The sequence below is a fragment of the Monodon monoceros genome, unplaced genomic scaffold, assembly GCF_005190385.1.
Source record: "Monodon monoceros isolate NGI ecotype Baffin Bay Population unplaced genomic scaffold, NGI_Narwhal_1 Super_Scaffold_12, whole genome shotgun sequence".
Taxonomy (NCBI): domain Eukaryota; kingdom Metazoa; phylum Chordata; class Mammalia; order Artiodactyla; family Monodontidae; genus Monodon; species Monodon monoceros.
The window spans coordinates 40,658,167-40,685,640 of NW_021703768.1; the positions used below are offsets into that span (position 1 = coordinate 40,658,167).

A 27,474-nucleotide genomic window follows, 5' to 3' on the forward strand; every position below is an offset into this window, starting at 1 on the left:
ATTGCCATTCAGGTCAAATAGTAATGATTCTCTTGGGTTAGGGATTTTGGGGAGGTCCAAACCTGTTCTGCCACATACAGTGGCTGCTAGACTGCCAATTTTCAGTTACTCTAGTTGTGAGGCCATTTGCTTTCAGAATACCACAGAGCTGGGAAGAAGGGGATGGAAATAGGGAAAATTAACATGCCACAGAGTTTGCTGTTTTTTTAAGGTTCAGTTGTTTTTCTTAATTAAAAAAAAAAATTGCAACCTTTGTTTAATTCCAGAATGTGGAATAAGTTGGTTTTGACAATTTTTGCCAAAGTTCTCATGGCCTTTATGAAGGAACAGAATTTTTGAGATACTCTATAATTCCAGAAATACTTCTCCCTTCTTGTTTGTTTGAATATTGCCTATTACTATAGTTCACACAAAACGAGTTTTTCATTAAGACATTTTCATGGAATAAAAATACCATTTTTACTCAGAAGAGTTAACTTTGATCACCACAAAGTAGAAAATTCTGATTCACTTTCCGTAACTTCTAGTGTTATAAAATACAACAATCTCAAAACCAAGTATTATGGAAATGATAAGGAAAATCTAAATATTGTTACTCTAGGTAGATTGAATTTATATCAAAATATCTTATTCTACTTGTATTTGTATGTTTTTGGCAGGGTGGTTATTGTAAAAATGAGTTATAAGATCGTAAGAGATTAACATTCTTTGTAGTCGTTCTAGGCCCTGTTCCACCACCTCAGGATCCACCAATTTCTCTGCATTCTTATATCCTTTACAACTCTTTTTTCATCCAAGGAGTTCAACACTTTCTGTAGATCTTATTTAAAGGAAAACTCATTCTTTTGGTCATATATTCTTCCTTTTTTTTTTCTCAGCAAGCATTAAATTTAAAAAACTTTCAAAAGTCATTCCCAGGAAAAAACAGAAGAGAAGAAAACACTGAATTACTTCTCTGTATATAAGGGGCTTGAGAGAGAAATTTAGTCTCATAAAAATAGTTTCCTCATTTCACTGATTATGGAATTCTCCCTTGCAATATACACATATAATTGTTTAATTAACCTTATCATTTATTTTTTGGCCTTACTAATACACTTAATATTACAATTACTTGTCCCATTACATTTTATGGCTCAGATACATTTAGCCGTAAGTCCATAGTAGGTACTTTAAACTCTTGTGCCTTTGTAGCACATTTGGACCAAAATGAAAGAAAAATCAGGGCAGATCCTGGTATTTATGGCCTTAGTTTTGAATTTTCTAAGCCTTCTGGTTCCAACCTTGCTCCACAATGCTTCTGTCTTCATTGCTTACTCACACTTGGCTGTTCCTTCTTGCTTTACCCTGGCAACTTTAGTGGCTTTTAACTCAAAATCTCTGGCTCCATCCTCTTGGCTGCCCACAGTTTCCTTTCCTGGAGGGGGATCAACTAGTCATGGCTATCTTTCATGAAAAGCCCCACACCTCCTCTTTCAGGGCAGGGCCTTTAAAAGCAGTCCTCACCCCACAGAACAAAGACTTGGATGATTAGGAGTTCATGGCTGCCTTCATTCCATTGATCTACTTTGGGACCAAAAAGATTAAAATGGCCAATATTGGTAGTATATCTTAACTAATATTTAAATGCCTATTATATGGTGTCCAACTGGAGTACTTAAAACTTCTTTTAGGCATCATGATAAGTGGCTTCATTTTCATCTTCTTCAAACTTTAAAAGAACCACCGAATATTACTCTTCTAGGCTATCCGTGTTGTTTTGTCAGACAAATGTCCACCTTTATCCTAATAGTGCATGTAATTGTATTTATTGATAATAAATAACAATAAATTTCCTTAAGGAAGGCACTGCATAAAAATTTAGGGGATAAAAGTTTCACAGTGTGCTTCACGGCTTTAATATATTTCATCTCCTCTAATATATTTCAAAATTAGATCAAATGAAGCCACTTCAGGAAACAAATAAGAAAATAAAAATAGAATAAAAAACATGTTTGAATATGTCACTCAGAACTATGAAAATATTCTATGCTTATAAGAATTCCATATTCCTTGACATCCTTCCAAGATTCTTTCGCATCTGGTCACAACTTCACTTGCCTTTCCTACCTTCTATTCCATTCTATTCATCCATTTCATGCTGCCTGTGTCTAGAATGCCCATGACCCTTCTTCCATCTATGAAACCTTTGCCCACTTCCTGCAAGGCTAAATTCCAGTGCCACCATCTCTTTGAAACTCGGTCTTTTTCTTCCCGTTGACTTTACCCTCTATTCTAGGGTTCAACAGATGCAATTAGAAATATCTTTCTATGCATATATTTAGGTAGCTTGTGAATTTTCTTGAGGGTAGGGCCACACACTTCAACATCTCTGAATCTGCAGGACCCAGAAGACTTCCTGCTGCACAGAACTAATTCCATAAATGTTGGAATGAATGAATTACATGAGGGCAGATGTTTGCAGGCAATAAAAATGACTAATTGACTGTCTTGATATAGATTATAGTCTAGTAAAGCAGAAGAAAAATAGCCACATAATTTGTAAAATAATTTACTTATTATTTCAGAGCCAAATAATAGATACTCTTTCTCTTGATGTATTTATTTTTATACATACATATCTAGTGACCCAGTCCTATTATAAGAAATACCTATCTTCCTGGTTTGATTACTAACTAATCATTTACTTGCTATAATCCTGGGACTTTAGAGTCCATCTCTAATTTAACTTTTTAGAAATTGGCTAAAGAAAAATATTTAAATCAAGTTGCTCAAATAATTCTAGAATTGCCTAATATCTTAAAATATAATTAACTCACATTTCAAATTAAGGGATCCAGCAACACAGCTAAAATGTTACTGCTCCTGAGTACTGGTTATTCTGAGTCAGTGCCACAAAGTGAATATTCTTGCCAGGGCACCACCCGGCACTCCCTCTCCCACTGTAGTCTTACTGTCTCACTTATGTTGAAGTCTGCCAAGAAGTTTTAGAGAAGTTTCCTACAGTGTTAAGATCTGTCCCTCACCAGGATTCTGAAATCAGACTTTTTTCATAAGTACCCATTGCCCAAATGTCTTTGGACCAGGTTTCTGGCACAGACTTGTCCAGGAAATAGAGCGGGAGGAACACCTATTTTATATTTTAAGTGAAAAAACATTCACACAAGAACATTGCACAATAACAACAAAAAAGATTGGTTGGTGATGAAGTTCAAGCCCCACATCATTGTCATCATACATACAACTTTATTTTGGCCAGAGAAGAAGCAATCATGGGTTCTTAAGTTGAAGCAGCAACAACTAATGTGGTAATTTCACAAGACTGCTTAATTTAACAGGCTTAAAATGAAACACATGAATGTTAGAATTGAGAACAAAACTGCTTATTTTCTGTTCCTACCTACAAGTGAAAGAAATTAATGGACAGCAGATTTTCAGTAGAAAAACAACTGTTCTACCCATTTTTGCCTCTGCAGAACATAGCCCTGGAGTCTGATACATAGCAGGAACTCAAAAATTATTGAACTAGATTAAGCTGCCCATATGGGTTAGCGCCGTGAGTTAGTATCATTGTCTTGGAGTGCATTACCCTGAATACATACATAGTAAATTTTAAAATCTGAATCATCATGAAATCTTTGTAAAAACAGAAGCAGCTCAGGACAATACCACCTACCCCAGAATCCTCAGAGTCAAAGAGGGAGAATGAAAGCACACTTTGAGGATGCCTTAAAATGTATTTGAGACCTCACATTTAACTTTTCAAAACACATCATTTTGTATTTTTCTTATAAAAATGTTATTTTAACATACAGTAGTTTAAAAATTATTTATTATTAAGTAAAAGTGACACCACCCTCCTACCCAGATGGGGATACCTTATTTATGCTGTGGCCTTGGGAATCCATGATTGTACTACCAAAGAACCCTGGCTTACACCAGAAGCAGAACTCTAGACTCTCTTTTATTCCCAACCCCTTAATGAATTTTTTCTTCTCTTGTTAAAAAAATAATAAGAATAATCTTTTGACAGCCAGCTAATTTGAAAAGCAAATCCTTGCTAATGTCATAAAAGTTTCTGATATCTTAACGTATACCCATTTTATAGGGGTATCTTCAAGATAATTTCCTAATCCAAAGTAAATATTCTGAAGGTGAAGATTCTAGAAACAATAATAGGAATTGATGGAAATGTTTTTAGCCAATCACTAAAGTTCCCTTTCTGATGCTCATCCAATTATATCACTTCCTATAGAGCCCACCACACAGAGGCCCCACCCTATGTTTCCACTGTCAATCTAATACTAATTCTCCTACTACTGGGAAGAATGATTCATTTCTACTAAGCATTTACTGTACTTTAATCTAGGCATTGTGCTAAATGCTTTGTAGGCTTCTCTCATTTAATCTTCACAACAATCTTCAGAAAAAGGCAATATTTTCATCCTCATTTTCCTTCTGAGAAAACTGAGGCTTAGAGACACTAGATAATTCTTCCCAAATCACACAGCTACCACCTGGAACCATGGTGGTTCCAGGACTTGAATCCACGCAGTCTAACTCCAGAACCTACCATAATCTTTCTCATTATATTAGATTAGCTCCAAGGAGAATAGTTTGGAATGAAGTATCTGTTTCTCTTTTTGAGATTATTGGTCAGTAACCCCAATTACTTTTGCCTCATTTCACAGACTCTACTTTCCAAATTCTTAATCAGTTCAGTCTCTAATCTCTCAGTGTACTTTTAATTTTCACCCATATTTCCAAACTCTAAAAGAGATCTGATCAGATTAGGTCTCACTTAAAATCGAAAAGTATACAGTATAAAGTCTAGAGCTTAGCATTAGCCATCAAGTGACCTTATTTAATTACTAGTTTGTGACCACAGCTTTTATCTTCTCTAAGTCTCAGTTCACTCAATGGCATGTCTTTCTGTTAGTCAGGATAAAACTGGTTAAGAAAATAGGTTTCCTGACACTGATTTGTGTTTAGATTTATTGAAATTCAGAAAATGAACACTTATTCTAAATTGACTTCTCCAGCAATACTTTTCTACATCTGCATTGATTTGACATGAAGAAGATCAATAAATATAGCCATAAGATTCATAACACATATGAAAATTAACTTCAGCCATAGCACTGGTTATCACCATTAGTTTGTAAATCTTAGAGGAGATTTTTTAAATATTTAAATTCAAAGTATTTATTAACGCTCCCAAAGAAAGGTAAAGTTCCCAATAACTACAGCCTTGATTATAAGTATGTTTTAATCCTACTTTATTTCAATAAGATATAATTTTACAATTTCTCTTTTCATTTTTTATAATTTAATATACTGCAATTTTCTATAATTCCATATACATACATGCATGTGTATATATGTGTACATATATGTATATGCACACATAGACACACACACATATACTATTATCTGTTTTTGAAAACTCTGAGCAATTTGGAGAAATATTTTTAGGAAAATATTATGATTTTTTAACGTCTAAGCGTAAGTCAATTAATCAGAATTTACTGATTATTGTGCAAAGCCCTTTGGGTCATACTGAGAAGCAAAAGACATAAGTGAAACTACAGACAGAGAGGTGAGATATACACAGGAAAGGCATTCTGTGGCAGAGCTTTCCCAGACAGGGGAGCAGCAGGAAGCACGTTGATGATATCGAGTTAATGAAGATGGAGAGACTGGAAAGCCAAACTGGGGTACTGAGAGCACTGAATGCAGGCAAAGGAGCCCAAGTAAAGCCAAGTGGGACTGAACAGTGTCCCAACACAAGGCAATTTTTCTAGAGACTTATTTCTGCAATTTTGAAGACAGGACTAAGAAATGAAAATATGAGAGCTAGAAACAGGGGGAAACAGGGTTTTTAATATACTTACTAAGTAGTGAATCACTTCAAATTCACAAATTAGAAGAACAATTCTTTGGCAGATAGGTCCTTTTCTGAGATTTGATGGCCTTCAACCTTTCACCTCTGCCCACCCTACTTCTGATCTTCATTAAACTTTTAAAATTTTGTCTTCTCCAACTTTTAGTCCCTGCAATCTTCTATTTGGCAATCTATTCAATCATCCTTGTGGTTTTCCTCCCTGCCCTTCCCTTGGATTCTCTGTACTGTGTCACCTGTACCGTGTTCCAGGCAATGAGTCCTCCTTTGGGTGGCACTCTTGTCCTGCCTAGCCCTAGACCTGCTAGGCAGAAACTTTCAGTTAGTAATTAGTTGAATTGAATTGAATCGAATGGAGTTGCATAGAATTGAGTCCCTCCACCACCTGTAAACACAAATCCACTCATCCACTCCTTCCCCTTCTTTGAAATTCTCAAAACCACTAAAACACAGCTGATTTTATTTAAAACAGCAAGTATTCGGTCAAGCTAACATGTAGTTGTGGCTCTTGACTCAAAGGATGTACAACTCACAAGACAAGGGAAGCATTGCAAACTCCTAAGTGGCCTGGGTCTCCCAGCGTTTTGATGGGCCAACTTATCTTCCCAATTCTCAGTTCCCCAGAGTAGTGGGAGCGAGGAAGTAACATGCAAACGACTTAATGCACTCTTACTTATAAAAGTCTGTAGCAACAAGAAATAAAACAGTGCCCTAAATTCTTTATTAGATTCAACTTCCAGTGTACAAACATCCTAATTCAGATTAAACAAAATTGCCCACACACATTCCATTTCTAACGAGACTGTTTTCCTCCCTTCCTTCCCCTCCCGCTTCCCTCTTGCATTTCTTTCTTTCTTGTTTTCCCCCAGTCTTGGTTCTCCTTTCCCCCGGCTTATCACAGTCTTCCCAAAGAAAAGCCTCCCTGTGACCACGAATCGCCATAAAGGAAGGAAACCCTCCATAAGTGAAAGCCAAGCCCTCAGCGGGGCGTGTCGGGGTGGACGCCCCCACCCACTATTAGTGTGAGAAGGCTGGACAGCGAAGTTCAAGTGTCCACAGGAGAGGCACGGGGGTTACCAGATCTGCTCACTTGCATAAACGGACCGATCCCTTCTGCGCAATCGGACCCCAGGAAAGCAGCCTCCCTTTAAGGGCCTAGGAGCACGGCGCTTTGAAAGTGCCCTCCTTGCCCAGACCCCGGGAGAAGTGAGGGGTGCGAAGGCGGAGCCACTGGGCTGGAGACACCCTCCGAAGGTCCGGCCCTCGGCTGCGTTCCTACTACCTTAGGGAGTTGGCGCGGGGAGCGGAATCACCCTCTCAATGAAAGGCAGATGTCCCTTTAAGGTCTGCTTCGCAGCTCGTGGACTTTAGCCTAAACAAGGACCCGCAAAGCTGGCTTTATTTGTCCATGTCTCGGACAGAGCCTGGGAGGCTGCCAGTGGGATTTCAGAGCCCGAGAGTGCGAACGGCGGGGAGATGTGGCAATCCCTCTGGGATGCGAGAAGCGTGAATCGAACTTAGAGGGGCTGGTCGAAAACACAGGAAATCGCTGTGCTGCTCCCAGGCGCCGGGGCCAACGGGGCCAGCGATTGAGACCCACGGCGGCGGGCGGAGTGGCCCAGAGCGACGCGGCTCCAGCGCGTGGTTTCGCCGAGTCCTTCCCTCCGATCCAGCGCGTCCCCTGGGCGCTGCAGCCGCTCCAACTATGGACCCCCGGCGCCGCGCCAGCCCAGGGGTCGCTGTCGCCTGCTGCTGGCTCCTCACCGGTGAGTGACCCTGCTTTTCTCTGAGCATCTCCTGAGCTCGAGACTCGAGACTAGGGGCTTAAAGTGGGGAGGGAGGCATGCAGAGCTTCGGCCCGGAGGGGAGAACGGAGCGCGGATCCACTTTCCGGCGCTCCAGGTACTCTGGGCAGGTTGGAGTACAGAAAGCAGTTTCTGCGTTTGGGTTTTGTTATGAATTACGTTTGATGTCGTTTCAAAACCTTCCACCCCAATGTTAGGCGGGAGCGGTGCTGAAAACTTTACAAGGTGGAACTGACTTTTCAAATTAAAGTTGTTTTGACAATATACGTGGTATTTTAGGACTTTGCTGATAGCTTCCACCTTCCTTTTCTTTTTTTTTTTTTTTGAGGGAGGTAACTATCGGGCACCTGATTTATAATATGCAAAGTTCCTACCCTCAGGTTACTCAAGAGTGGGTATTATTCATTTTCTTGCTGTCACGTACTCAAGATATTTTCTGCTACAAAATGAGGAAAGGGAAGAATGCAAGGTAAAGTTGCCTCTTGTCTCGAAATGATGTTTCTGTGTTAAGACCCAGGAGAAGGAACCTATTGAAATTGAGGAAGGAATAGTGAACATTTACTTTGTAAATACCACACAGCCGACTAAATTTTTAAATGCAAAATATCGTATTGTTACTTGTGCATAAATAGATATCTTTCAGGAGAGACAAACACAGTGGAGATGCAAAATTACGTTCAATTTAGAAAAAAGGTTGAATTGTAGCATTTTCTAAGATTTTCCAAATGATTAACCCGTGGTCAGATCTTTTTTACCAGTTACTGACTGAGAGGGAAAAGTTGCAAGGGTGAAAGAAAGAGAAGGCAGATAGGGTGAAGCTTTGTGTGAAAAGGGCCAATAATCCAAACGGTGGCAACTTCTGAACCACTTTACAGCCAGTGAATGGTTGACCTTATCAGCCACTGTCACTACCCTTTACATGTGTTTGACCTATGATTCCTCTCCAGCTCAAATTTTTTGGAGGTTGTTTGCATTTTTTTCTTGTTGTTGTGCAAAATATGAATGGTTTACTAACTACTCAAGTTGTACCTTTTTCATTTTACTAAATAAGCAGTCACTAATGCAGAAATGATCAAACGAGGTCTGCATATCCTCTAAAAAGACAATGAAACTTGAAAAAACAGAAACAAATTATAATTTCTTATACATATATATATATATTTTTTAAATTCAACTACTTTATTTCCCCATGCCTAAAACAGCCACAAGTTGTATACTGTGGGTTTTCTGCAATTGTTGGGGGGTAATAAACCTTGCTAAATCCAAGAAGGAACTTAAAGGAAAATAATGCATACACGTTTCTAAATTACATTTAATTCTCTTTTGTGTGTATATATATATGTATTATATCTATATCTATACACATATATTATTCAATCATATTGAAATTTAGAGTTTAAAGTTTTTATCTCAGAATCAACAGGTTCCTTATATGTGCTATATTTATGCCCATTTCACAACACAATAAGGATCTGAAATTTGACTTCTTCCTTTCCTTTGTTGGTTACCCTGTCAGTCATCATGTTGTCAGCTTCCTAACAAACTTCTCATCAATTCAGATTCCACAACTAATCTGGGGTCTTATCACCATACCCACCCTTGCACAGTACTGCAGAACTCATCATCTTGTCTTCATTCTGAACTTAACCTCTAATTCATCTTCTTAATACATAATTTTCATTATACCTTAGTCTTTAGTCAAAAATCTTTGGTGGTTGTTATCTTTCAGATAAAATTGAAAATTCTCAACTGACCTTTCAGGGTCTGCCCTAATCCAGCACCCTCTGTCACCTACTATGCCTCTATCAGTTTCCTATTACTGTTGTAACAAATTGCCACAGATTTACTGGCTTAAAACAAGACAAATTTACTATCTTACAGTTATGTGGGTCAGAAGTCTCACTAGGCTAAAATCAAGATGCAAGCACGGCTGCATCTCTTCTGGAGGCTCTAGGGAGAATCCATTTCCATGCCTTTTCCAGATTCTAGAGGCAACCTGCATTCCTTGGCTTGCAGCTCCACCTTTCATCTTCAAAGCCAGCAAAGCAGCATCTTCAAATCTTTTCCTGTGACTCTGCTTCATCATCACATATCCTTCTTCTCTGACTCTGACCTTATTTCCTTCCTCCTATTAAAATCCTAATTACTTTGGGCTCACCTGAATAATCCAGGATAATCTCCCCATATCAAGATTCTTAATATAATCATATCTGCCAAATCCCTTTTGCCATATAAGGTAATATATTTGCAGGTCCAGGGATTAGGAAATGAAGATATTTGAGAGACCATTGTTCTGCCTACCAAAACCTCTGAACATAAACTGCCCCTGACAGGCAGTCCCACTTCCTTATTTCCCCCTAATCCTCATGCTCATCTTAGGACTGCGCACGTAATCTTGTTTTCTGCATCTAGAAGAGCACTCCACCCTTCTTTCTTACCACCCCCTGCCATCTAAACAAACTCTCCCCAGTCTTCAAAGCTGGGTTTACATCCCAATAACCACCTACTCAACAAACCATCCCAGTAAACTTCCCATTATATTTAGAACTGCCTTGTATTAGCTTTTCCCAACATTTAAAAATGATTCATCAAGAAAGATGCCCTTCTCTAAGTCCAAATAAAGTCTTTATTGTTATTTTTTAAGCTTTAAAATTTATTTATTTTATTTTATTTATTTTTGGTTGTGTTGGGTCTTTGTTGCTGTGTGCGGGCTTTCTCTAGTTGCGGCGAGGGGGGCTACTCTTCGCTGCAGTGCACAGGCTTCTCATTGCGGTGGCTTCTCTTGTCACAGAGCACAGGCTTTAGCTGTGTGGGCTTCAGTAGTTGTGGCTCACAGGCTCAGTAGTTGTGGCTTGCAGGCTCCAGAACGCAGGCTTAGTAGCTGTGGTGCATGGGCTTAGTTGCTCCACAGCATGTGGGATCTTCCCGGACCAGGGCTCGAACCCGTGTCCCCTGCATTGGCAGGTGAATTATTAACCACTGTGCCACCAGGGAAGCCCTTTATTGTTATTTTATATATGTCAAAGTCCCAGCAAAAAAACTAGTGGCATATATAAAGGATTTAACTGAAAAAAATTAAATCAAGGGACTGCTGGCAGAAGCATATAAAGGAACTGACAAAAGATGGCTGGAGCACGTAGAATGAGCAATAGTAGAAAGAAAGTACCTGAAGCAACATGAGAAGAAAAGCCATTGCCGTTCCTAGGCCTGAGAAGGCAGCAGTGTCAGCTTGACTGTGAACTCTGGCTATGGGAGGGGGACCACTGGACAGGAGCTGTGGCCATAAGAAGAATGCAGCTAGTGCCAAAGTTGAAGCATAGCAGGGAGAAAGCAGGGGAAATGAATACCCCTGCTTTTCCTTCTACCCCCTAATGCCTTGCCTGGCCATCCCATTGGCCATGTCCAAATGGCAGAATTCAAACTCTCAGGGGACAAGGGTCAAGACAAACAATAACAGAGAAATACTAGCACAACTTATTGCTGAAAGGCACATATTTTCTGAGAATGTATTAGGTAAGAGGCCCTGTGCCAAGAATTTTGCACATATTACATTTTAACCTCAAAAAAGGGAAAATTCTGGAACTATTATCCATATTTTAGAGATGAACAAACCAAAATACTAAGAGGCTAATTTGACCAAAGTCACCCAATTAATAAACTGCAAAGCCTGTTCAGATCTCTCATGCTCTGAAATAATATACCAGGCTGTCTAAATGTACGTCCATTTCTCTCTTGCTCAGCCCTCTAAATGTTAAATCCAAGCATAATTGTCTAAAAGACTTTGATAAAGATCTAATTAATGGTGAAGTGAGTCTGTTATTTCCATGACTTTTAGGTATATAGTGAAATTAGATGATGTCCCTCCCTACATTAATTGTAACTCAAATAAGACTACTATCTCTGGTTATTAAGAATACAAATATAGAATTATCCCTAATTGAGTTACATATCTTTCCTCCCTAGAAACATTTTAGTTAGCCTGAAAGCAGGAGTCGTCTTTTGTGACTTTTTTCACAGGCAAGATTTCCTATTCTAAAAGAAGTGAGCTAATGGCTGGATATGGAAGGAAGTCAGCCACCTACCCATAACAAAGAAATGACCTCCAATGACACACAATGGAAGACAGTGAAAATATTTAAGTCAATATATGATGTCTGTAAAGCCAGCGATAAATTCATAGGACTTTTGTTTGTTTAATAAATAGACAGTGACAGTAGCAATAAAATATATATGCCGAACTAGTTTGCCTATTTTTCTTCCCTGCTGTCATGATGCTATTTTGATGCATGGGCTCTTGGACCACCACTTATAACTGTGGATCTTACTTCCTTAGATGGATGTTCTTCTACCTGTGTTCCAACACCTAAACCCAACAAACTTCCCACTGGATTAGAACTTGCTGAATTTTAATATGCCCCTTAAGTATTTCATAAAATAAAGGAGCTCATGTTTTAAATATATTCAGAAAATTAGGCATCAAAATGCTATTCTTTACCTACACTGCTCTTCTGTGGTATGAAATACAAAATAGTGTATCTGAATTCATGTTAGGAAATTGAGATGAAAGATATTTGGAACTGTTGTCACAATGCTAAAGTCAGAATACGTTGCCTATTCAGAGTGGTCTGTGACTGGTGAATTGTATTCGCTCTCAAAGCAAGTACAGTAGAGTATCAACAGATGTAAATGAGCTGAATATATTCTCATCCTCATGATTATTAACCTTCTTTCAGCTCCTCTATTGTGCCAGCTCCTCTGCAGTCTCCAGGCTTTTGCATAAGCAGTTACACTGCTACTGGTCCTCAAGTCCCCATATGAATGTGATTTCCAAGAACCCACTGGAGTAGATTGGAACCCCTCCCCCAGAGATTTGTAGGCCCTTAGCACTTTTGCTTCTACATACCACATATTAAAATTAAACATCTAATTGTCTGTTTTCCCAGCTCCCTGTATGCTCTGTGAGGATAGGGTCTTTGTTCATTATCTCTACCATCTTAGAATAATAGTCACTTGAAAATTTGTTATTGAACGAGTCACAAAAGACTAGACTACAGACAAACTCATAAAATACTTAAGCGGTCAGGTTGTCTCTTTTAATTATATCCCCACCTGGAATATTTCCATCTACCCATATTTATATCTAACTGAATGGAAGACACCATAAACTGAATGATGCACCGTTATTTTATGTACTATTAAGAAAGAAAAGTACTGCCAATCCAATTATAATTGCTAAATGGTTAGATGCCTCCAAGTTTCAAGAGATGTTGAAATATGGGAAAATATACATCTGAAAATTATAATAAATAACATGCAGTATATCTACATGCAATTTTCTATCACGTTTCTTTGTACTTTTAAAACATGCATCATAAGATTTCAGACACACTCCTTCTAGGTACAAAGATATGAACATTGTCCCCCTTCTCAGTTCTCTTCCAGAGCCAAATCTGTATCTAATTGAGGGGATAATTGCTCCTCTGGCACCAGCAACCTCACCAGATCCCAAGAGCAGACCTTCCTCTGAATACTCTCCCTTTAAAAAGGAAGCTTCAGGAGGAGAAAAGTGACAATAAAAGTAATAAAAAAATGTTCCAGGTCACAGGATCAATAACTCTAGTTTTGGCAAGCTCTAATGTCTCTAATATTCTATCATATTGGTGGTTAGAGCTAGGGCCATGTATATTTGAAGGGACCTAATTTTTATCTAACGTCTTCTATAACTTAAAAGGAAGATGAAAAAGTCAACTAAATCTTAAAAGGAGATTACAATATATGTACTGGTTAGTATTAAGAATTCATTTTATGTGCAAAAGCATTAATATTGTTTTATCCAAATGTAGAGCTCTATAAACAAATTAAGTGAGAAATCTGATTTGAAAAATCATTATAATTCAAATATTAAAAGGAGTGAAGACATATGCTTTTTTCTATGAACTATCTGAGATCTGCTGAAATAAATGTAAATTCTTAAATTTAAATAGGACACTTAAATCAATCACATTAGAACCTCAAATGATTAAGATGAATGGTCTGCATATTTTATTATAAATCCTATACTATTAATACAAATTACAATGTACTTTCAAAATTTTCTTATTAACTATATACTTTTAGTTTGCCAAGTACTACAGTTTGAAAATGCATGGGTATTGACCAGTTCCTAAAATTATATATTTTATTGTAATATTTTTAATAAAATGATCCCGTACTGTACAGAGATTCATACAAACAGGAACATCCCCACACACATTTTGTTGATAAAATTATTTATTTGGTAGGAGCTTTGTATTGTTCTGTGACAGTTGCAAGTAAGTATTTTTAATCACAGGAATTTAGATAGTAAGTGAGTACAGCAAGTTCCTTTAAAAAAGAAAAAAAAAAAAAGACCTTTACCTTTTCCCTTTCACCATTTTGCCTGAATTCGCTGAATAGCCCTCCCTGTTGACCACTAACTTTGCCTGTGGAGGTCACATAGGCATCTTTGTACAATCTAAGGTTAGCACATTCTCTCTAAATAAATTATTGCTATTTTCACTAGATATTTATAATCAGAGTGCTAGCTATTTATTTTGTAAAGATGATTTTCCAAACCAAGTATAATAAAACTAATTGTCATCATACATTATTTTTGAACACTTTAAGACCTTTTCCTCGTTAAGATGTGTTTAAAAATTAATCATTTTCTTATCTATGCATGGATTATCTCAAAAAACTGAAAGAGGTTTACAGAAACTTACTTTAAGAGTAATCTTCTTTTTAAATTGTTAGTAACATTATAAAACAGAATGTGACTTCTTAATTTTAGGATATCAGTGATAGACAAATCAAAAACTCTGAATTAAAGGAGAAATAAAGCTTGTAAAGCCATGTCTTGGAAGCCTTGAATGCCAGGGAATTTGGATTTTAATTAATAGGGAATGAGAACCCCAAATAACTCGAAAGTGTAATGACTGATCTAGAAAGACTAAGTTATAACACAAAATCTAGGAGAAAAACACCTGATCATTCAAGAACAAGCTCAAGTTACTAAAAAGAAAATTCTATTACAGATGTTTCAGATTAAATGATAATTCTGTGAAAAGTTTTGTGGTATGTTCAATCACTGAAGCACATTTATATTTAAAAAGACAGCCCAAAGCAGTGTGCCTCATAATTAAAACAAACAAACAAAAGAACCACAGAATCAACAGTCTATGGGGGTTTCCCATAGATTCTCAATGTAGAAATATGTGTGTATTTTTCTAAAGTAGAGTATTAGATCTTTCTCAAGAATTACAACGGTGACCTAGGCTGAGCAAAAGGAATATTACATTGAAAAGAATATAAGGACTGTTTTAAAGTAATAAAAGAGCAAGGAAGTGACCTTCCTTTCAAATGCCCTAGGTTGGTTCCTAAGCTGTGAGTCTTTGTTTAACTGGCAAAGGTGAGAGTTAAGGGGAAATGGCAGTGGGTAATAGCACATAATCTTTGGGGTTGCAGAGATGAGTTCAAGCATCCATAAATGTAGAATTGTGTCAGTGGAAAGAGAAAGTGTGGAATTAAGCAGACCTGGATTTGAATGCTGGTTATGTGATCTTGAATACATTTCTTAACTTCTCTGTAATTCATTTTCTTCATCTATGTATGAGGATAACAAATATTTACCTTACAGGTGAGGACTAGAAAAAGCATAGGAAAGTACCAGGTGAATATTCAGTAAGTGATAGCTCTTCAGTAAAAACCTAACATTTATTAAGGTCCCTGTGTGCCTATCACTGTGATTCTGTGGTTTTCGATCCTTGGCAGATTTTTCAAGAGGGGGATGATTATACTTAGAAAGGTGATCAAGGAGTATCTCAAAGCATCTCCTCCTTTCCCTCTCTCCCTCTCTCTCTCTCTCTCTCTCTCTGTGTCACACACACACACACACACACACACACACACATTCACTCTACCCGTTAAGAATTCTTGTAGCTTAACAAGCACCTTTTAAAAAGATACATGTCCTTTGGAGACACAAGCCATACTCACACTTTAGTGTGATCAGTTCCTTGCTCAGTGAAAAGCTGCTGGGTTCTCCTGGAAGTAGAAGAAGGCAGTCTGAGTTAGGAACTTTGGAAGGGCACTCAGTATGATAGGAAGGTGGGGAAGGAAGGAGGTACAGAAAGAGAAGGAGGGAGAAGAGAGGCCACAAAATATTGGTTCTAATTTACACTAGAGTTTTGGAGGGGACCTATGTATCCCCTGACAATCTCTGAGGAAGTTAATTGAGATCTGAGTATCAAGACTTGTGCCAACATCATATTGCTCCCTTTCATCCCTGTCTCACCAGTTCAGGATGGTAAGCTTCCCTTTAAATGCCATACGCAATAAGATAGGAAGGCGAATGGGGAAGATTTGTGCCCTCTTCTCTCCAACCCATCTTAACTCTCAAGAAAACTTTGGTAGGCTTTTTCTATTCACTGGTCCTTTTAAGAAGCAAGCCCCACTTCCCAAACTCCCCCGCCTCTCCTTCCCCCCCAAAATGTTAAGTGACGTAAGGTTTTTCTTAGCAATGAATTCTGTAGCTATTCAATCAAGGTCGGTCATAGTAGAACAGTCCTTCCCCACTTCCCCAATCCTCAGCTCTCAGCTCAGCTTTGACAGTGAAGATCCCGTCCTAAACTACCGAGACCCAATTCCGCCCCGTAAACATTTCACAGGCTACTGAGCTGCGGAAAGCTGAGTCTGCCAACCTTGGATTCTGGGATTCTCAGGACATCAGATCAAGCAACTGAGAGGTCCATCCAGGGGTAAATTCCACAGATGGTTTCTTCTTTCTCTGGGATCAATGTTCTAACATCTGGGTTAATCAGATCATGCAGACTTGGTTAATTAAGCGCAGAAAACAGCTGGGCACGTTACTCACGGCCCAGACGCACCATGACCAGTCGTTCTTAAGAAACAGCTTCTGTACAGACCAGCTCCAAAAAGCGTGTGGCGTCTGAGTGCGGATAAGGCAGGAGCAAAGCGGGCCGTAGTTTGGACCTTGGGGCCAAGTCTGCACTTTTCTGAGTTCCTTTTACTTTTCCGTAAGTTTTGAAATTGTATTTACCCGGCGGGAGAAGGTGTAGCGTGGCAACCGCACACAGCTGAAAAAAATATATATGTTTGCACTCACAAACTCCCCAGATTCTTCACAAACAGGGGTGGAAGAGAAAACTCAGGACGTCCAAGTTAAGCATTAATACGAATGACTCGCCAGCAAAGATTCCGCACACTTCCCTCGGGTCGTTTATTCTCCGAGAAACACCTCCCGGCTTAGTGCGCCTGCGCACGCGCAAGCTGCGGCCCCGCCTCCCCGTTGCGGACGTAAAACGTGCGCCGGGAGGCAGGACGTGGGCTGCGCATGCGCCCTTACTGCATCGGCCTCTTGATCTGTACGGCGGCTGGAACCACGGAGAAGGTGTTCGCCGGTGTTTCGTTCGCCGGTGTCTCTTGCGCCGGTCCGACGCGGCGCGCCCCGAGACCACGAAAAGGAAGGGCTAAAGTAAGTGTTCACCCCAGCCGCTAGAGTCATATAGAAAGTGTTTCCTTCCCGCCAGGCAAGTGCCTGTAGGAACCGGACCCCGTCCCCTTCACGGCCTAAACTTTCCCCTCCCTACCCCTTTCCTTGTGGCGATCCCCTCGGTTCCTCTTGTTCTGGCGGTGAGCCCCTGCCAAGATCATGAAGCTCGTGAGGAAGGACATTGAGAAAGACAATGCGGGCCAGGTGACCCTGGTTCCCGAGGAACCTGAGGACATGTGGCACACCTACAATCTAGTGCAGGTGGGCGACAGCTTGCGCGCCTCCACCATCCGCAAGGTACAAACGGAGTCCTCCACGGGCAGCGTAGGGAGCAACCGGGTCCGCACTACCCTCACTCTCTGCGTGGAGGCCATCGACTTCGACTCTCAAGCCTGCCAGCTGCGGGTCAAGGGGACTAACATCCAGGAGAATGAGTATGTCAAGATGGGGGCTTACCACACCATCGAGCTGGAGCCCAACCGCCAGTTCACCCTGGCCAAGAAACAGTGGGACAGTGTGGTTCTGGAGCGCATCGAGCAAGCCTGTGACCCAGCCTGGAGCGCTGATGTAGCGGCTGTGGTGATGCAGGAAGGCCTCGCTCATATCTGCTTAGTCACTCCCAGCATGACCCTCACTCGGGCCAAGGTGGAAGTGAACATCCCTAGGAAACGGAAAGGCAACTGCTCCCAGCACGACCGGGCCTTGGAGCGGTTCTATGAACAGGTGGTCCAGGCCATCCAGCGCCACATACACTTTGATGTTGTAAAGTGCGTCCTGGTGGCCAGCCCAGGATTTGTGAGGGAGCAGTTCTGCGACTACATGTTTCAACAAGCAGTGAAGACGGACAACAAAGTGCTCCTGGAAAACCGGTCCAAATTCCTTCAGGTAAAACAGTCTTACCCAGGGATAATTAAGAATGGGCAGAGGGGTTTATGTAAATGACTCCTAAAGTTTTAGAACCAGGAAAAGTACAAGAGGAGGAAGGTTTAACTTGACTGGGATTGTAAGTGAGATCATGAAATGAAAAGAGACTAGCAAATTGATATAGTAAACTTGGCTTAAATCCTTAAACATATAAAGCCTTACCAGTGTTTTTGGCTTGAGGTCATTGTGGGCTGTTTAATGGGTACTCTAAGAGATCTTTTGTCTAACTTTTGTAATTGTGATTCTAGGTACATGCCTCCTCTGGACACAAGTACTCCCTGAAAGAGGCCCTTTGTGACCCTACAGTAGCTAGCCGCCTTTCAGACACTAAAGCCGCTGGGGAAGTAAAAGCCTTGGATGACTTCTATAAAATGTTACAGCATGAACCTGACCGAGCTTTTTATGGACTCAAGCAGGTGGAGAAGGCCAATGAGGCCATGGCAGTTGACACATTGCTCATCAGCGATGAGCTCTTCAGGCACCAGGATGTAGCCACACGGAGCCGGTACGTGCGGCTGGTGGACAGTGTGAAGGAGAACGCAGGCTCTGTTAGGATCTTCTCCAGTCTTCATGTGTCTGGGGAACAGCTCAGCCAGTTGACTGGGATAGCTGCCATTCTTCGCTTCCCTGTCCCTGAACTCTCTGACCAAGAGGATGATTCCAGTTCTGAAGAAGATTAATGATTGGAACTAATAATCGAGACAACGTGTGTCTCACTCCTTCACTGTTAGATTTTCTCAGCATCCTTGTGACAGAAAGCTGCAAAAGTGGCACTTTGTGATTCTTACAGGGGTTTCTCATGTATTTGGTCACACTAGGTGATTTGTGGTTGGCAGGACATGTATTCAAACTGAACAATAAAAGGAAATAATCTCCATGTATTACCATCTTTATTAATTGGGAAATTTTTTTTCAGAATTATGAGTTATTCGCAGTACTTAGAAACATTTTGTATATTTAAAACGAATGCCCATATATTCTTTGGAATAGACTGTAAAATCCCATACTGCATGCTTTGAAGTAGTTTTCCTTAGGAAAAGCTTTTTAATATCTCATCTTCAGTTTACATTGTTTATTTTAATTCGGCATGGTGTTCTTACACTGGTTTTCTTAATGATCCTTTTCTCCCCATTTCCCCCCACATTCCATTTTTTTTAATTTTTAAATTTATTTGCTATTTTAAATGATAGCTAAATAATTAGAAGACTTTTCTTGAGGACAACTTTAAAATGTGTTTTTCTTAAGAGACTTGTTAAACCAATCATGTTAAAAGTAACAAGGTGGGGTTTTTTTGCTTTAGAACTAATCGTAATTGCTTCAGAGGAGCACTTAATTAGTTATTTTTAGGTCATTGAGCTTTGGTCTGCTAAGGATTCTCAGGATAATCTATTTAAGGTGCCTTTATTTTTAAAATGAGGCTAAGGTATGTGATTTGCTTATGGGCTATTAGTGGCAAACCTAGAAGTAGTCCCCAGTCTGGACTTGAGTTCTTTGCACTGCTACACCATTTATGTATTTATTTTTTGGCGTATCATAGTTAAATAATGCTACCTTGAATTTGTATTTGCTTTTACATTCTTAGTGGACTTTCTCTACGCCCTATTTTAGGGGTGAGAAAGCCTGTTCAGAAAGTTTAAGTCACATCATTAGTATGTGGCAGTTGATTTGTACTCCAGCTCTTTACCATACTTAGGGAATTTCGGCAAATAGCTGAGAGTTTAAAATATTTTCATTATTTTTTCCAAGAGTTAGGGAGGGGGCCTTGAAATGTAATTGCATCTTGACCTTTTACACATCTCAGCTTAGCAAAATAATTAGGAAAGGCCTTATGAAGAAAGAGTGAAAATTCAGTCTGTAACTCCAGGATCAGTGGTGCCTGCTTCAAATAAGGACACTAAGTAAACTTTTGCTTGTCCTGTGTCTGAGCCTTTCTCCTGTTGTAAGTGCCAGGTTTGGGGATTATTTTTTTTAAACTTCCTAACTAATCTGAACCTTTTTATCTGTAGTTAGGGGTAGACACCTCCATATACTTTAAAACCACATTTTTATATGTCTATTGTACTTCCTAATCAAAATAATTCAGATTGTCGTTTCGTTATAATTCATGAATATTTAAGATATCATTAAAAGTATGTCATTAATAATTTGGTAGGAGTGTAGATATGAAGTCACTAAGATTCTTAATGTTAGAACCTGATTGATAATGCATCATATTCTCAGGAAGAATTTGGAGATTTGGGGCCTCGTGCTCATAATCTATGCAGAACTGGTTATTCCTCGCTGTTATCCTTGGTAATAAAAACCAGGGGAAATAAAAGCTTATGGTAAGTCTAACCAATACATTTTAGGACATAAGTTCTCAAATTTAGCTGCCTCTTAGCTTCACCTTGGGAGTTTTAAAAACTCTATACCCAGACTGGACCCCAGACTAAATAACCTTACACCCCTAGCAATGCTGGAGTGTTTTTTTTAAATTATATTAAAGCTCACAGGTGATTCCAATAGGCATCAAGGCTGAGACCCTTGATTCAGGCCTTGCTATTCAAAAGTGTGGTCCATGGACCAGCAGCATCCCCTGAGAGCTTGTTAGAAACTGGAATCCAGGGCTGTACACTAAACCTATTGAATTGCAATCTGTATCTTAACATCTCCAGTTGATTGCTGTGTATAATCAAAGCTGATAAACATAAGCAATAGCTTATTCTCCCTGTGCTAGTTAATCTCTGCCTAGGGTTGCCAGCCATAGAGAAAAAGATTTGAGTTTTAAGAGAGCTAAACTGCCAATATTCAATTAAATTATCTATAAAACTCTAAATGAAAGCCTGTTTATATGTCTATAACATATTTAAAATATCTTTAAGAATTTGTATTTTTAAAAAGTTACATATTATACCAATACCATTATCAAGAGTATAAATCTTCCTAGATGCATAGGTGTAAATATCAAAATAGTGATAGGAGCATATAAAATACAAAATTAATTCAAATAATTAGTTTTTACTATTCTATAGAAAACAAAATGAACCATAGGTCTCTGGAAATCATATGCAGTAGTTTAATTCCAATTGCTCTTCATTAATAAGGAATGATGACTATGGTAACAAATGGAAACACTGTCAATAACATACCTCTCACATTAATGCAATGTTGTACTGTAAGTTTCCATTTACCATAAGGTGCTTGTTGTAAACAAAGATTGCTGCCCTCACTAGGCTCAATAAATGAGAAGTTTGCAATTTGTTTCATTTTGTTCCAGATATGATACATATAAAATTATGTTTTGCTATTCCTGGTCTATTATATGTTAAATATTTTGCTAATTTTACGTCTGGACAGTTGATGCTGGATTTCACTTTCATTACTCCCTTATATACAAGTTGGATTCCCCCCCACCCCCAGGTCCCACTAGAATAGCTTTGTAAAGCTAATTTTCTTTTATCTCTAGTTACTTTCAGTCATTAACTTTAGTTTCCTTTTTTAATCCCTGTAACCAGATATCAAACTCACAGTATTTTTAACAGAAGTGACTCATAATTTCTGCAGTTCATATATTCTGGAACTGAAATTCTCTGTGTTGCTAAAAAAAAGTACACGGATGAAATGGTGTATATGTGAATTCCGCAAAGTAGAAGCTGTTTGTTGGGAAGGTACTATTTGGCTTTTAAATCAGATGGTTTTCCAAGTAAATAAAACTGGCAGTTTGTATTCATTATCGGGATATGTTGAATTACATGTTGAAAAGGGGTTTCTAAGGTGTTTCTTTGAGTAGAGAGAAATTCTTTCGCCTGTGGCCAGAGTTTAGCTATGAGGCATCCATATTTATATTACCCCAGTCATCAAGGGCAGTACATTTAATTTTATCCGTTCATTTTTTTAGTACCTGTTTGAACCCAGTACTGAGCTGGGTTTAGGGAAGAAACATGTAAACAAATCACTGGATAAAAGTAACTTGTAGAAAGTATGAGAGGGCACAATGTTGCAAGGGGTCGCTTTTAGAAGGAACTTTATAGAGCAAGAGCCAGTAAATGTACTTAAAATGATAAACCTGGAGAGGTTATCAGGAAGAGGAGGAGGGCGGGGCAAGTGTGCTAATCACATCAGACCCTCCATGCCACAATAAAGAGTAGGTTCGACCATTATGAGAAACCACTGAAAAGTTTAAACAGGAGAATGGCATGATAAACTTTGCATTTCACAAATATCACTGTTTGGCAGCATAAAGGATGCATTGGAGGAGGCAATATTGGAGGCAAGGAGACAGATTAAGAGAACACTTATTAGAAAAATTTAAGAGGAAAATGATGACGGTCTAAACAAAGGCAGTAAGAATGAACAGTCAAGAGGAGGTATTAGGAGATAGGCTCAGAGGGACGTGAGGTTTGTTCAGAGTTATGGAAGGAGTAGAGTCTAGGGGTAAATCTCAGGGTTTTTTTCTTGACTGGTGGGAGATATTAGGGCATAATTCAGACACAGGAAAAATAGGAAGAGAAGCTGACTTGTAAGGAAAAACAGTAAGTTCAGTTTGGAATCTGGTTTGAAGTGCCTGTGGGACATCTGTAATGCTTTTCCACCAGACTGTTATATGCTTACTTACTCCCTTCAGGTTTTTGCTCAAAATATCACCACCTCCATGAAGTCTTCCTAAACCAGCCTTTTTAAAAAATATACCTTCTCCAAGATTCCCTTATCCTTCCTTGTCTTATTTTTCTCTGTAACGCTTAATTTCACTTAGTTGTTTTGCTTATCATCTATCTAGAATGCAAGCTCCAGGAAGGCAGAGATTATTGTCTGTTAGGTCATTGCTGTATCCCCAATGCTAAGCACAAACCCTGGCACAGAGTAGATGCTCCAAAAAAAAAAAAAAAAAGATGACTAAATGAATGACCGAATGAATCAGCCTCCAGAAGAAGGTCCCTTAGGCAGTTGTGCATACAGTTCTGAAGTTCAGGAAAAGCATTTGGCCGGGGATAATAATACAAGAAATGTTCAGCATATAAGCAGACCAGAAATCATGGAGAAAAAAAAATGACCTAGGAAGTATTAGTAAAACTAGAAATAAAAGAGGGCCAGGCAGCAAAGCATAGGGAAACAGCAATATTTAATCTCTTTAAATGCTACTTCATTCTCTGTATTATAACAAAGCACAGGTGTTTATAGATTTCAACACTTAATATAGTCAGATAATTATTTTTCCCCTACATATCTCTATAGTGTACTAGAGATATACATGTAGAATAGTTAAAGTATTGATTTCATAGAAAGCTGAATTTTTTAAAGTTCTTAAGATAAAAATTTCTAAGTCGGGGGGCAAAAACCAAATTACTTTTGTTTGTTTTTTAAGTGGATCTTAACATACATGTACATTTACTAATTTAGTGTATGAAAAGTTAGTTTTAAAAAAAAGATATATTGGGGGTGATGATTTAATTTATTAAAAGATTTTTCTCAGGATCCCCATAGTACAGGGATTATTAGCAAGCTCTGTTTCATTCAGGTCGAAGGGTTACTGCTATATGGCCCTTAGCCCTCATGTCTCCTACCCTAATCTGCATCTTTGATTCCCTCACCACTTCCTCTTTTACTCCCTGTGGGACCACAAGTGTCAGAGTTGTGACATAAACTTTGCAGAGTTATACCTGTTCTAAAAATTGATTTTGACCAGCCCATAATTTTGTTGATACACATTTTTCAGCAAATGAGTTCCCAGTTAGTGAAGAACAACTAAAATGGGGATGTAAAAGCAATTATAAAAAGAATAAACAATTTCAGATAAAGTTTTTAAAGCCCTAAATAAAAGTTTTCTTCATGTTGATGTTAGCGTATTTAAACTTTGTGCTGTGATTCAGTTTACGTATTGTAAAAGATTTAGTAGTTTAGAAAAGTGCTATTCAAGATTTTCGTAATGCATTGTGTGTATTGCTGATGAATTCTCAATTTAGAAGTTTAGTGCAAAAGTGTTACAGAAAAGCCGAAATGGTTTCTAACGGAGTTGAGATGCAAGTATAATAGTTCTGTGTATCAAGGATGCCTTACTTAGAAAAGATTCAAAGTCAGCAATGCAGCTAATTAAGATGTTGAAGGATAAAGCCTCTAGTAATGGCCTAGAACAACTTGAGGAGTTACTTAACATCATCAAGTAGCAGGTAAACTTCACTAGAAATAAAAAGAAATTGGCTAAGTTCAGGAAGGAGATAGTTAAATTAGAAAGACTATGAAAAGGCGTTGGCAAAAGATATTTGTTAAGCTGAAGTGGAGATGATAAAATCTCATTCATCATGTTTCTTTACATGGCGAGAATTCTTCCTTTTTAGGAAGTGTTTGATACAGCATCACCATCTCTATTCTCATCCATATTTTAGAGTGTTCTTTGTAGATTTCCAAGTATACTAATTGAAAGATAGCCCATTTATTTTTCAGTATTTAATTTCTCTATCTTAAGAAACATGTTAGTGTATTCTGTTGTGGTAAAGAACACCGGGAAGGAAACTGGGATATTGTGAATTTATTCGTTTAAATTTAGGAGAAGCTAATGTGTTTCCTCAAGGAAAATCCACTTTTGTGTGCAGCACTTTAGTTGTATGCAAGTCTGCTGACACTATCATTTTTGCTTTTGACAGCGAATACTTTAATTCTGTAACAATTGACATCAATATGGGAAGGTCTTATATTTCTAGATGCCAGTTGCTAAAGATTGTGACATTTATGATAAATTGTAGGGATTTGGATTACCAGTCTTCTTTTGAGTTCCCTTTCCTTCATCCCTTAACATTGCCCACATTCTTTAGAATGCCTGTTTTTCTATAACGTAGGAGACCTAGAGGACTTGGAGCTTATTTCAAATTAGGCTGCCACATTTGGTTCCAGAACACCCAATACTGAGGCAGGGCAGTATCTGCCAGACAGCAAATACCAGAGAACAGTGTCTTTGCAGCCACATGCCTGGCCATGCACAGGGTCGGCACCACTGTCCCAACTCCAGGAATGGACAACCTGTTAAAATAAAAGTAACCACGTGCTTATTAAAGAGCAGACCTGTGGGAAGTGCTTTAAAAGGAAATATTTAATTCTTTGAAGAGTCCTATGAGAAAGGTTTCATCAGTACTATTTTCAGGTAAGAAAACAAAAGAGGTTAAATAATTTGTCCAAAATCACATAGCTGGTGACTGTGATAAGGTGCCCAATCAAGCAACTCTCTAAAAATATAAGAATGCCAGCCCATTCCTCAATTTTCTGTTTGGAGTAGGTCAAATGTACCTAGAAATAGAAAAATGATTTGGTAACACTAAATTTTATGTAATTGGCCAAGGTTTGTTGCAGTCATTTTGTATGTTTTTTTATTTACCTACCACTGTTATTTTTCATCTCATGAAAAATCAGGAACTCAATCATATGGCATTCTAGTCTGAAATATAGTTGAGGATTAGAAAGTGTACAGAAACTGTTGTAAGTCTATATGTTAAACCAAGCCCCTCAAGCCTTTACTCAGCATCTGTTACTATTTCACACTTAGTTTTAGCAAGCTTGTTTTTTAAAAAATGTTTTAAGCCTACTATCTTAATTCATGCATTATTGTAACATAGTAGCACCTTAAGTAGCAGAAACTATGCTACTTCGGTATGCAAAGATGAATTAAGATACGTGTCCATGGCTTTAATCAGCAAATTAGATATCAAGGAGAGATGACCACAAATGGCCAAGCTGACAGGGAGGTGACTGCAGTGAGAAATGACAGCTCGGGTGGATCCTGAATCACCATCGAAAGAAAAAAGTCTAAGGCTTAGAGGCTTTCACTGGGGCCTGAGGACATTACTGTGTTATAATAGCTGGCGTTCATATTGAGGAAAGGATTGAATTACATTCGGTGCATTACATTCAGAAGTCAAGAAAATGGATCGTCTTTCAAAATTACTTTTCTCCAAAAATCATTAAAAGATAATCAAACTTAAAGAAATCTTTAGCTATCTGCCATACCTAGAATGGCAGTTCCAGATAGCCAGAGTTTTACCATACCTTAATAGTCTTAATAAGAAAACTTACATAATTGTTGAAAGATGAATACTTGTTAAAGAAAAACATCCCAATACATTTTAGCTGTAAAATGTATTTAGAGGTAGGAGGTCCTCTGAGTTCAAGTCTAAGTTCCAGAAGTTTTATGTCTGGAATTTTTCGTCAAATCCTACTGTAAACATCAACTAGAAATTTTTGTTTGACAGCAGTGTGAAAAATTGCTCTGTGGATATAAAACATTTTAACCTTGTGTTTCAGCTCATTGATCCTGTGACCATAATTTAGAGTTTTTTCTTCCTCTCCAAGTATATTGTTGACAATGGTAGAAGTCACTTTTTTTTTTTTTTTTGATGAGGTGAAGGAGAGGAAGATTGAAAATGCATTGTAGTACACGGCTCTGAATCATTTAGAATCATAAAAGGTTAATGATGTATGGAAACTTTTATGTCATCTGACCTACTCACTTCATGATACGGATGTCAGCTGAGGCCCAAAGAGTGTTGGTAACTTGCTCAAAGTCGCTCAAACGAGAGTTTTTCATAGAGTCCACATTCCTGTTTGATCCATCCTATTCCAATTTCTTACGCATTTTCTTGTCACCAGTGCACACTGGGAGGCAGTTGGGGTAAGTGAACAAAGACCAATATGGGATTCTAAAAATGCCCTAAACCCTCCTTTATCAAATAATTCTTCATCTTGGGGCAAGACAGTTTCTCAGAAACATCACTGAGACTCAAACCCAGCTTTGAAGTCCATTTGTCCATTCTTCGAACAACTATTTATCTTCTGCTAGAGAAAGACTGCCTCCTGCCTTTCTTTTTCTGAGAATCATTTCGTTCTTCTGGCAACCACTTACTAAATACCTACTATGTGCCAGGCAGTCTGCCAGCCCCCAGAGATATGAGGTGAATAGAGAAGATCACAGTCCCTTCCTTCAAAGGAAACCCAGTCTAGGATGGGCAAAGACAGAAAGAAAACAAACAATCATAGCACTGCAATAGGTACAGGAATAAGAACTGTGTGGGAGTCTGAGAGCTCAAAGGGTGCTCTTAACTCAGCCTGGCTTCACTGAGGAGGTGCTGTCGGAGCTTAAACTGCTAAATTCCAGAAGCTCACACTGATCTTGCATTAGTTTCTAGAGAAATGAGGCAAAGGAAACTGAAAGCATTCCTCTCAAATTTACTTGGTAAAATTTTTTTCTTCTAAGTATTGGTCCCTGTAATCCCTAAGCTCTCTCTAAGCTCTGCAGTAAAGAGTCAACAAACCTGAGAAGAGACATCATGGAGAAAGGAGGTTATGTTGCTTCC

The 27,474-nt window shown here is 38.7% G+C and overlaps 2 protein-coding genes and 1 long non-coding RNA gene across 3 annotated transcripts in view; 2 read left to right on the top strand and 1 right to left on the bottom strand.

Annotated features, from left to right (window-relative positions):
* LOC114892384 overlaps positions 1-16,638 on the bottom strand; it is a 160,524-nt gene extending 143,886 nt beyond the window's left edge. Inside the window, exons 1-2 of the long non-coding RNA XR_003792711.1 lie at positions 16,425-16,638; positions 15,721-15,768 (exon numbers count right to left, since the gene is read on the bottom strand). This is a non-coding gene — a long non-coding RNA (uncharacterized LOC114892384). The remainder of the gene's footprint in view (positions 1-15,720; positions 15,769-16,424) is intronic.
* ITGA1 (integrin subunit alpha 1) overlaps positions 7,479-27,474 on the top strand; it is a 166,976-nt gene continuing 146,980 nt past the window's right edge. The window contains exon 1 of the mRNA XM_029217228.1: positions 7,479-7,668. Within this exon, the coding sequence (XP_029073061.1) occupies positions 7,608-7,668 (61 nt within the window). The 5' untranslated portion in view covers positions 7,479-7,607. The remainder of the gene's footprint in view (positions 7,669-27,474) is intronic.
* PELO (pelota mRNA surveillance and ribosome rescue factor) lies at positions 17,115-19,041 on the top strand. Its single transcript, XM_029217229.1, has 2 exons — positions 17,115-18,121; positions 18,409-19,041. The coding sequence occupies exons 1-2, from the start codon at positions 17,396-17,398 to the stop codon at positions 18,838-18,840; spliced, it is 1,158 nt and encodes a 385-aa protein (XP_029073062.1). The 5' UTR covers positions 17,115-17,395; the 3' UTR covers positions 18,841-19,041.

What these genes read in the sequence shown, in the direction of transcription:
- PELO (XM_029217229.1), top strand. Translation starts at nt 17,396, where the DNA reads ATGAAGCTCGTGAGGAAGGACATTGAGAAAGACAATGCGGGCCAGGTG. An exon ending in ACCGGTCCAAATTCCTTCAG is followed by an intron (nt 18,122 to 18,408) that starts GTAAAACAGTCT and finishes TTGTGATTCTAG; the next exon opens with GTACATGCCTCCTCTGGACA.